This window comes from Terrapene carolina, unplaced genomic scaffold (assembly GCF_002925995.2).
Source record: "Terrapene carolina triunguis isolate 2854851 unplaced genomic scaffold, T_m_triunguis-2.0 Scaffold558, whole genome shotgun sequence".
NCBI lineage: Eukaryota > Metazoa > Chordata > Testudines > Emydidae > Terrapene > Terrapene triunguis.
Window position 1 is genome coordinate 12,809,906 of NW_020664909.1, and position 11,457 is coordinate 12,821,362.

Consider the following 11,457-nt stretch of genomic DNA (forward strand, 5'->3'; position numbering starts at 1 on the left):
TTTTTTTTTTTTTTTTTTTTTTTTTGCTTGGGGCGGCAGAAATGCTGGAGCCGGCCCTGTCCCTTATTAAAAAAAAAAAGACATCACTTACTTTAGCTTCCTTTCATCTCTCCTCATATGCTGTTATCTTGGATCAGCTCCCATAATGTGCTGCAACAGCTTTCAGAAAGCATACCAAGTTTCCATCCTCCTCCCTTCCCCCTACAGACTTCATGACTCTCCCCATATTACTCTGCCTTTCACAAAACCCTAGCGTCTCCTCCAAGACCTCTCTGTAGATTCTCCTCCCCCCAAATTCCAGTCTGTTCTCTACCAACCCCCCTCTCACTTTCTCCTTTCCCAAACTCATCTCATTCTCTGTTGCCTCTAAATCCCCCATTTTGTCTCTAAAGATCCCCAGTCCCCCCTCCCCAAGTCCACTCCACTGCCATCTCTTTTCCCTCTCCAAACTCCCTCCACCTTCTCCCTCTCCCCAAATTCCCCAGCCTCTCTTTCCTCTCCTCCAAGGCACCTCCCTCTCCATTTTTACCTCTATTCTCTTCACTTTCTTCTATTGCACTTGCACTCATCCCCACGGTGCTCCTCCTTCCTCCCAAATCCCTCCACTCTCTCCTCCCCAAACCTATCTCATTCCTCTTCACCCTCCCCTTGCATCCTCAATTTCTTCTACTTCTCTCAATAACCCCTCTCCTCAAATCCTCTAGTCTCTGCTCCCTCATCCCAAATCTCCCTTCAGCCCCTGGCCCCCCATCTCCCTTGGCACCTATTTACTACTCCTTGATTCACACCCTCTGGAATCCCCTTTCTCCCTTATTGCTGATGTCCCCCATTTCCTCCAGTGTTACCCTTTTCCTCTGTCATGCCCCTTCAATCTGCCTAGCCTGGTGTCCCCATTACTCCTGTCCTCCAAATATTCCCAGCAAGTATCCTGGGCATCAGTGCTAACTCCCTGTCACCCTACCTTGTAGGTCTATTCGCTTATCCCAGCCCCCACCCTCCTCTACCACCCTAGCTCCCTTAGAATTCCCCCTCCCACTCTCCTCTGGAGCCCTTAATTCCCTCCCACTCTCCCCCAGTCCCCCTGGCATCCACCCTACTTCCCTCAGGCCCACCTGCATCTCCCTCGCTTTTGGCAGCCAACTTCTCCCTTGCTGGTCTCCCTCTGCCACTCCTCACTCTGCAGATGTTATTTTCCATGATCTGTCAACCCCTGATGTCTGCCTTTAAAGAGAAAATGGGAGAAGAGGAGGGAGTCACTGCTCCTCCTTGCATTAGCCAGGAGTTGCTCACCCTCTGGCCTTCTGCAGAGCAGTAAGGGGAGGGGCCCATGCAAGAAAGGAGTCACAGCTGTGGCCTCCTGCCTGTCCAGCAGATAGACAGAGAAGCCCCTACTGGCAGGGGGACTAGCTGCAGCTATATCCTGCCTATTGAGCCTAACTAAACAGGAGAGTGATGGTGGCAAGAAAGGGGGAAGAGGGTGTGCTGAGCATGGTTACACAAAGCAGTCTCAGATTCTTTTTTCCTCAGCTTTGCCTTCTCTCTTTCCTCCCCTCCACAGACAGACAAAAATGGGGAGTGGGAAGAAGACAAAGTCATACGCACCCCTTCCTCCCACCTGAAAGTCAGAGGAGTTGCCCCTTATGACAACACCCAAGGAGATCAGCCTTGGAATTTTCAAAACTCCGGTCCCCCAGTCAGCCAGCATTGGTCTCCCTAATTCTAAGCATCGCAGTTTCCAAATCCAAAAGGAATTAAGATACTTCAATAATCCCTGCATATGATGGATACCTGTTGCCTACTAGCAGAGCAGAAATACTTTATCAGCACCTGAACCGGTAGAAAAGCTTCAGAAGTACATGGAGAATATCAAGGACATTATTTGCTATGCAACAAAAGGGGCAGTTGCTCTCCCACCCCGAATTTTCATAGGTCATATGCTCTTATTCCTTCCACTCTATGTGCCCCCAACCCACGATATAATATGATCACATATAGTGTTCTCTATGCTGACTCAACTTTGCCCTCCACACCCCCTCCCTCAAATTTTTCTGAAATGACACCTGTGGAGGAAGTGTCCTTACATGACCAATGGGTACAGAGTGGGTGTTTCCATGTGAGACTCTGGTTTGTCTGTGGCGCTATGAGGGCTGGACACCACAGTGGCTCAATACCACAGAGGAGTCCAAGTCTTGCTATCTTTGAAAATAACATGTCTTTCATGGTATTCAAAGGAGAACAGGTTATGATGACAAACCAGATAGCATACATACCTTGCAACAGAGCAAGGAAAGGATTTTGCTCACTTGCTAGGAGCTTAACTGCAAAGGAGCAAAATCAGGAAAAATGAATGGCAGCGATTTAAAAATAATAATCAGTGTTTTCACAGTAATGGTCTAATAACGCCTCTGCGACTTACCTCTTTGTGATTAGGAGTTGCTAATCACAGTGCTGGCCAATGAATACCCTGAGTATAGGTGTAAGCAAAAGGTGGGGGTAGGATGGGATGGAAGGATCTGAGTGCCCAGCAGTGGGCAGGAATATTAATTCAAATTTCCTGGTTGCTCAGGGCTGGACAGAAGTACCTACTAGAGCTATACTAGCACATGCAAACAGACAATTTACATATGCTAATGAGGCATGGACATCCTCGTGATGAACAGTGTAAAGGTAGGCTATTTTCAGACAATAATAGAGAGTGTCCAAACATGCATGATGGTGGTAGCAGTAGCTTCTGGTGCAGGCACAGGTGAGAAGGAAATGGCAAAGAAAATAAGGGAGTTCAAGGAAAGCCCAACTACAGAACCCAGAAACTGACATCTTATTACAGAAATGACCAGACTCAAGATGGAGCTGCTATGTAAGCCCTCCAGAATCCCTTCTGCCAAGAATAAAAAGACTGTGGGCTCAGATTGTAAACTGCATAGATGGTAGGTGGCAGAATGAGGAACAGTGGCATACTTGTGAGAGTGTTTAGCCACCACAGCCATGAAAACTGAAGCATCTCTGTATAATGTACAGTTATTCCTGAGATAGGTATGCTTCCTGTTTTTTCAGGCTGTATATCTCCCCTTGGTCCACTCAGAGCTAGGTGTTCTATCTACTGTGCCCAGTACAGATAGGAAGTCTGCTCTGGCATAGAATTCACGCATAATTTGGTTGCTCCCAAGTTATCAGGGCACATAGTGGCTTGAGCACTCTAAGAGGGAGGGGTAGAGGCACAGTGGAGAAGATGGACACTCAAAGAGTAGCAGTTTCAGAAAATGCTCCAGATACTCGAAAGTTAATCCTTTGAATGCCCAAATCCCACTAAACCCCATGAGCACTAAAACTGCTGTTGTGCCTAGCCAAGCTTTTCAAAATATGTTAGCCTAAATAACTTACCGAGATCACACAGTAAGTCTGTAAAAGAGTCAACTTCTAGACCCCAGATCCGTCCAAATCCTGTCCAATGCTATAGCCACAATACCATCATTCAGCTCTATGGGAGTTTTATCTTCATAAATATTGCAGGATTCATTTATTCTATTTGAAAATATATGTCTGTTACTAAAATCTATGGGCACATATAAAAAATTGAACATAATATAGGACTTCTGTAACTAATTGGGCCTTTTTCATCTTAACTAGCTTTTAAGAGCAGAAGGTGCAATCCTTATAGAATGCCAAGAACCCTCTACTCTCATAGACTTCAATAGGAATTGAGGGTATCCAGGATCATGCTCAGAAAGGACAACTGAGATTAGAATCTGGACAATACTGTATCGTGACAAATCAATTATTGTACAAAAAGAACATGAGACAATTTAAAACAACCAAATCTTTTAATTAGAAAGCAACAAACATGCAAATAGCAGGTATAGAAATTTATTTGAACCAATGTTTTGCTCTAATGAAAGTTATTTTTAAACATTGATCCAAGCTCCCACGTTTGCAGGTTAAGGAAAATATTGCACTTTGCATCTTCTAGCACCCCTCAGACATGGCAAAACGTTTTAAAAACATTTTTGCTTATTTTACTTGCACACTCTCCCAAAGTCATGCACACAGTCGTTCAGAAACAAAATGTTGGGTTATCCAAAAGCAAAACCTTAAAATTGCACTAAAGCTCTGTAAGGAAAAATATAATTAATGTCTTATATAAATTCCGTAACGTCTAGGTGCTCGCATAGAAGAGCCAATTACTCTTCGTCTTCATTTTCATTCTCTTGACCAGACCCTTCTGACCTGTCACCCTCCAACCGGTCTGCAAGACACAAGGATGATTTAATAAGGACGCAACTTTAAAAGTAACTTTTCAGCTAACATTTACGATACAATGCATCAACCGGCTACTACCCAAAGCACAGTGCCTATGTATTATGCTGATGGAACCATTTGAAATGCATAAGTAGACTGATAGCACATACTAAATGGAAAAGTTGCAACAACAACACAAGAGAGCAGAGACAGTAAAAGCAAAGGACTAGAAATTGTGAGCACCAATGTGATGAACTAGGCAGCAGCTCACTCATGGTCAGCACAGAAGAGGCGGGTTTGAGCAGAATTTTCAAAAACAGATGGCGAGTCAATGAAGTGAGCAGCCTGTTTTAGAGAGTTGGGACTGAGAGGGTATTTTAAAAAACAGTTGTAACCAGAAATGTGCACTGGTCAGAAAACTGGGAAAATTGCTGTAAGTCACTGTATGCATCAGAAAAGACATCTGTTGAGTAGCAGTTTAGAGAAAGGGAAATTAAATGGAGAAGCACAAGGGAGGGAGCATGACTGGCCACTCATACAGTGTGACTAGCCAATCTCTTCTACAATAAAACAGTATTAGTGTCAGAAATATCATTACTGAAGCGTGGAGCAGTTCTTTCCTTGGAATAGAATACACCAAGGAGCAAATCAAAAATGGATATATAAATATTTAGCACCTAAAACACACATCTAGAGACTCTTAAAAAGGAGAGCAACAAACAGTGTTTGAGGGTGGTATGTAAAACTCACTCAAACACTCAGCTTAAGTGACAATGCTAGACAAGATTTATGAATGGCATAAATAGTCTGCACAGAAGCTGCTCTGAAATTCTCCTACCTGCTCTTATATGATTCAACGATGCCAGCATTCGTAACATGAAAGAAGCTGGAACAGTAATTGTGTTTCTGGTCTCTTCCAACATTAATTCATTACGCGTTATAACCTGTAGTGACAAAAAAAATAATCACTGATCAAAGCATCACTAACTACAAACTATTCCTGGTGCAATACAGATTGTATTTTATACAGTGTCTAATATACTGTGTCCAAAAATGCTTTACCAAGTTAAAAATGACAAAAAAGCAGACCCTAGCGCGTGTTATAAATTGTGCTGTAGGTGTACTGTATCATGAGAAAAGTCAGTCATAAGAGCAATTTTTTAATCCAGATAGTATGGTAGTATTTATAATAAAATCATCACTGTGATGTCTGAGTTCCTGACAGAGATTAAGTAGTACGGGAAATGAAGAAAAATAGTTTTCAAGATAAGATGTGAAGACAGCGAACTGATGATGTTGCAGATGTAAGTAACTGCAGAGAACAAGCAGCAAAGAGTCCTGTGGCACCTTATAGACTAACAGATGTATTGGAGCATGAGCTTTCGTGGGTGAATACCCACTTCGTCAGATGCATCATTCACCCACGAAAGCTCATGCTCCAATACGTCTGTTAGTCTATAAGGTGCCACAGGACTTTTTGCTGCTTTTACAGATCCAGACTAACACGGCTACCCCTCTGATACTTGACACCATGCAGAGAACAAAGCTCTCACACCAACAATAGTTAAGAAGGTGGGAAGGAACAGAAATGACGTTCCTCCTCCTACTCCCATGCTCCTGAAAATCTTTGGAGAAAACTTAAGGGACACGTGGAGTTACTGCACTACAAGTTCATTCACCGTAAGTAGCTCTCTCTCTCCTCTCCAACTGACTCCTGTGTCTATAAAACCCAGCCGCCTCCTCTCTGCCCATAATTTAGTTAATTCCTCCAAGGAAAAAAAATGCTATCTAGCAAGTAGTATTGAGCTCCTCTTTCACTCTCCCTCCTCACAACCATTTCTTGCCCACCTTTTCACCTTGCTCTGAATCTGACCTGATTCTCTCCCAGCTTCTCTCATTCTATTTATTATCTCTCCACCCTTATGCAGCTCCTGTCCTTAGGGTACTCTCTCTGGTATTGATAAACCTTAACACCATTTGTCTCTCCAACTACTGCCCAATCTTTTTTATCTCCTTTGCTTCCTTAAATACAGTATTTCCACTGGCTTCTCTCTCTCCAAGACCTCCTGGTAGCCTGTTTTCACTTCTCTTCTTTATACTGAAACTGCTTTTATAAAGACACCAATGACCTATTCCTAGCCAAGTCTAAGAATCCCTTCTCTGTTCTCATTTTCTATTCACCAGCCACTTTGACAGTCAATCACTCCCATCTCCTTCTCAACTCATTCATTCTTGGGCTTTCCTGACTCTGTCCTGTCCTGGTTCTACCCCTACCTCTCTAACTGCACCTTCGTCCCTCCTCCTCTTCCATCTGGCACTGTCTCTTAGGATTCTGCCCCCTCATCTTTTCCTGCTGGGTGATCTCATCTGCTTTCATGGTTTCAGCTACTGTATCCATGTTGAAGTTTCCCAAGTGTCCTCCCTGACCTTTCCCCTTCCATCCACTCTTGGATTTCAGATATCTCATCTTGGATGCCCTCAACCAACTAAATTTACATGGTGAAAACTGAACTCCTCAGCTTTCCTCCTAAGCCCCACACCTGTCCCTCAGGGATATTAATTCAAAAATTGATATGTTTGGCACAATAAACATGTAAAAAATCTACAACTGGCAGAAAATACGTTTTCTGGTTGGACACAATATGCTTAAAATTATTTCTCCTTCACAAACAGACTTAACCCTAACCTAAAAGCTTCAAATTTTGGTGTTTAGCATGTTGCTTAAACATTGTTAAGTGATTATTAGGTCAGAAACAGAATACTTTTTACACATGATTTACCTTTATGTATGCTTATTATCCTGAAGGATCCCAAAGCACCTCACACACTTAATGTGATATACAAAATATAGACAGTGATCCCTTCACCCACCACGGAAATGCAGCCACCTTTGTGGTGGAGCATGACAACTGCTTAGCCATAGCAATAATACACAAGAGGTTAGCACAGAAAGTGAAGAATCCAACAGACAATTGAAACTGCAAAGGGCAAAATGTAATGATGCTATATTGCAACCTGTTTTAGGGAACTGAATCTGCTAAAGACTAGCACATGCCAAACAAAGATTTAATAAACTGAGAGGATCAAGATAATTTTTCTTTGCTCCCTCATCCTCTGAAGGGTACTTGGAACCAAATACTGCCCTCAAATGCACCTAGTTCCTATTGCAATCAATGAGAGCTAATTAGAGCATACACTGGCCTTTGGTGACGTATGCAGGAATGGCTCAGAGCTCAGGAGTGGCAGTATTTACTTTTGCGATGAGACATTACACTTATACAGAGAAGAAATTAAGTGACTACTTGACCCCTGCACAAAAAGCAGTTATTTAAAAGAGCATAAGAGACAAATATTTAACTCTGCCCTGTTTTACTCTACCCTGTAGTGACACTATGAGGGGGGAACATTTTAAAAAAACCTCATGTCTTTAAAATCCATGTCATTAATCTGCAACCATAAGCACTAACATCCAGTTGTCATATCTATGGTGATAGTAGGGAATCATTACAGGGGAGAGTTAAGATTATTTGGGTGTCCTAAATAAAGTTGGCATACCTTAACATGTTTGCATTTTTTTAAACTGGGTTTATAATGCTTATTTTATAGCCTTAAATTGCTGATATACACTCTCAACCTTAACTTTATAACACACAATTTTGTGACTGGGAATATTTAATAATGTTTTTAATTTCACTTGCCTCCAATATGTCTATGATTTACCCTCTTACTTTTTTAAACAGTCACAGCCTCCTCCATTTCTGATTGCTACTATCTACCCTTGTAACTCTGAGAGCTCCCCCTATCTCTCACTTGTCTTGTGTTCATAATTTCATACTTCCACTATTTGTGTAAATTCCATTATTTCCTAATCTCTCAGGTTATGTGGGGTATTTATGTACTGAAAGAAATGAAAGTTAATTGTTTTTAAGAACACCTTATTTTTAAAAAACAAAAATCTATTGCTGACTTGTTTTAAGTTAAAAAAAAATTCAGTTATTCAAGCTGTTTGCAGAGAAGACTTTGCTAGAAATGACAGCTGCAACATAAAAAGAATGAAAGGCTCTTACTTCATCAGCAAGTTTTCGGTTAAAAATCCTGGACTCTTCTAGTGGTGACCAGATTTTTATATCATAATCAATACCTGACGAGGCAAGAACTAGAAAATCAAATTTAAAAAAGTATTAGAAAAGAGTTCTAAACGAAATGCCTTTTCTGAACATCTTAACTGGAGCTTGTTGGAAGTGTTGCTGACATGCTTCATTACATACATGCACACACACATCTCACTTCATTAGAAGTGCTCTTATTTTTCACCATCATAACATATGTAAGCTCCCATCCTGCAAACACGTATACAGGAGTAGTCTCATTGAGTTATAATCCCTTTTTGCTGGATTTGAGCTACCGACTAAATATATGCAAAGAAGAAAATAAATGCAAACCTTATATTCTCTCTTTTACACAGACTGTGCATAATTTAAAACTAGAAAGTAAACAAGCATCTGCTACTATTAGTATACTCTCCTCTGATGATCTGAAAAGATTTAACAGGGAAAGGCTTTAAGACATGTGCAACGATAGATATGAACAGGCCTCAAATTAATTTCCACAGTGTATTTTATGTAGAAATTTGAAATCTTTGACGCACCTGTTCCAAAAACATTAGGCACATTTACAAATATTTTTAAAACATTTAAAAGAATAAAACACCAAAATGCACTGGAATGTTCTGTCATCTGGGAGGGAGAATTAGGGCACTTCACACTGGAGGAGCAGTGAATTTTTAGGCTTTCAGTAGATGTGGATGGAGGCTTGGCTCAGAACACTTGTCACTGCTGGGAGGGCTGACCCCAATGTTCATTTTTCAAGGTGTAAGTGGAAGGAGGTCACACTGGATTAAAAAGTCAGGGAAGCTGTAGGTGTATTTTGGGAGAGCTTCTGATAGAGTAAGCCCTTACAGCACACCACTAGTCACCCATTTCAAATATGTATAAGACTGGGTATTCAAGTAAGCAATCCAAAGTTCAGATGCTTAACCAAACTAGGATATGTCCCTTCAGTCTGAAAACTGTGCTGGGGATCTTATGAGAAGAGACCTTCCCAATTACATTTCTGGTACTAGTCAGGATGAAATACTGCAAAAAGCAGCCTCTTGCAGTATTATGGTACTTTCACTTCCACAATCAGCTGACACTCAACAGCTGAGAGGCCATGGGAAAATGAAAAATAATTAAAACTGTTCTGTCAATGTTTCATAAACTGAAAAATGGTTCAGTTAGAATTATCAGCAAAAGTTTCAGGTTATGTCTAGTTTTCCCCACGCTAGTGTGTCCATCCCCAGCATGAATATTTTTTTTTAAAAAGCCTAATTATACCAATTTAACTCACTCAACAGAACTCCTATTAACCTAATTCACTTTCCCCCAGTCTGTAGCTCTTCAGACCTCCCTCCCACAGAATCTGAGAGTCTGATACATTCAAGTAGAACAAGCTGAGACCAGATGCTAATATTGCTTCTCCCGTTAGTGCGAGCTATCTAATACAGTATCTTACCAACGGCATGGGAACCACTCTTTCAAACTCATTGTGTACAATGAAAGGAGGGGGAAAGGAGGACTTTTCTTTCTGGATCCTGACCGCTTTTGGATGTTATATATCATCATTTTCGTTCTGAGGAGTTGATGGGTATAATGGCCTCTGAGCCAAACCTCACTATTAAAGACAAGGACAGCAGCAGCATGCTGTATTTTATACAACTGAGATGCAGCCCTCAGACTTCCTAGCAATTTACTAATGTGACCCTGGGTTAGGCAAAGTGTTGAAGACTCATCTGTAAAGATTCTTACTACAGGCTATAGGAACATGCATATTGCAGGTGCAGATGGTCTTACTTGGGTCAAATGGATGTGGCTGTAGACAATTCACCACGTGATTATCAGCTTCCAGCAGCATCAGATGCTCAGCAGTATGCCGATCCCAGATGAAGATATGGCCACAATCTGAACCACTCATTACAAAGTTAGAGCCCCAGAAATTGGCTTCCTTTATCTACAGTAAAAATAAAATTAATTACAAATATTTGTTATGATTTACATGGTTAGTCTAGAAATAACCGATGTGAAGTGTTAATATTGTAAGCCGTTTCCAGAAAGTAATTCCCACTTTCACAATAGTGCTGGCCCTAATTTAAGGATTTTCCAAACGCAAAGTCAATTTTTGAATTGACAACTCTATAAAGCCAGTGAATTAAATCCATGACTCCTCTCTTTAGCAATTCTGATTAAATATTATCGAGATCAGGTGCTTTATCATTTCATAACTGTTTGACCACAAGCATTACTTCCTCTAATGTCACCGGTCTGTGTTCTGCTTGGTACATTTTTGGATTAAGTTGTAGTTTACATCTTGGTGGGGATCTGTTCACTAATTCACAAAAATGCTCACACTAAAACTTAAATTGTGCATCAACAGCCTGGCAATATTCTCCATTTTTGTCCTTATCTGGTGGAAGCTGCGAGTTAAGGACTTGCTCTGGAACAGGGTTTGAAATTACGCAAGGAGTGGCCCTTGCATCAGGATATGCTTTTTGCCATCCCCATGAAATACCTCCAAACTTGGCCTTGAAAAACTAAAGTTCACACATGCTTAGTAAAGACTGCTTAGATTTTAGCTTCTAAAATCTCCGAAGGTTCTGTTTTTACTAAGCATGTGCCATTCCCTCTCAGCTCCTAGCGCTCACTAGACTGTGCATGCACTATCCCATTCCCTCAAAGCAACTAAGGATGATCGAGCCCAGGATGATGGGGGCTTAGAAGGACTCTCACTGTAATAGCTAAGTAGCTTTGCTAAATTGCAGGTGTAAGTATAACTGTAGTACTGTGTAAGTTGTAACTGTATGCCTGTTTGCTTAACTAATTACTTTTTTCTTTTGAATAAAGTTTGGTTATATCATTCAAAGTGTTGCCTACTGGTCGTCTACTAAATAAATTTTCTGTAACTGACCTAAAGGCTTAAACCTGAAAACTAAATTGGGTTTTATTGCACCCTTATCTACAACAACATAATATTAATTGGGGGAACATTTCAAGATAAGTTACATAAGGTTACACATGTTCAGACCCCACGGGGGCAGGAGCGGCGCGAGGGTTTTTGGCGCCCTAGGCGGGGGTCCTTCCGCGCTCCCGGGTCGTCGTCAGCAATTCTGCGGCGGGGGGGGGGGGG

General features: G+C 41.4%; 1 protein-coding gene across 5 annotated transcripts in view; it reads right to left on the minus strand.

The window, feature by feature from the left end:
* Nucleotides 1–3,802: 3,802 nt before the first annotated feature.
* The window catches only part of DCAF6 (DDB1 and CUL4 associated factor 6), a 164,410-nt gene continuing 156,755 nt past the window's right edge, over nucleotides 3,803–11,457 (minus strand). For all 5 annotated transcript variants that reach the window (XM_026659013.2, XM_026659014.2, XM_026659012.2 and 2 more), the window contains 4 exons: nucleotides 10,128–10,284; nucleotides 8,304–8,392; nucleotides 5,075–5,180; nucleotides 3,803–4,243 (listed from right to left, as the gene is read on the minus strand). In XM_026659013.2, coding sequence (XP_026514798.1) covers nucleotides 4,179–4,243; nucleotides 5,075–5,180; nucleotides 8,304–8,392; nucleotides 10,128–10,284 — 417 coding nt within the window. In that variant the 3' untranslated portion in view covers nucleotides 3,803–4,178. The remainder of the gene's footprint in view (nucleotides 4,244–5,074; nucleotides 5,181–8,303; nucleotides 8,393–10,127; nucleotides 10,285–11,457) is intronic.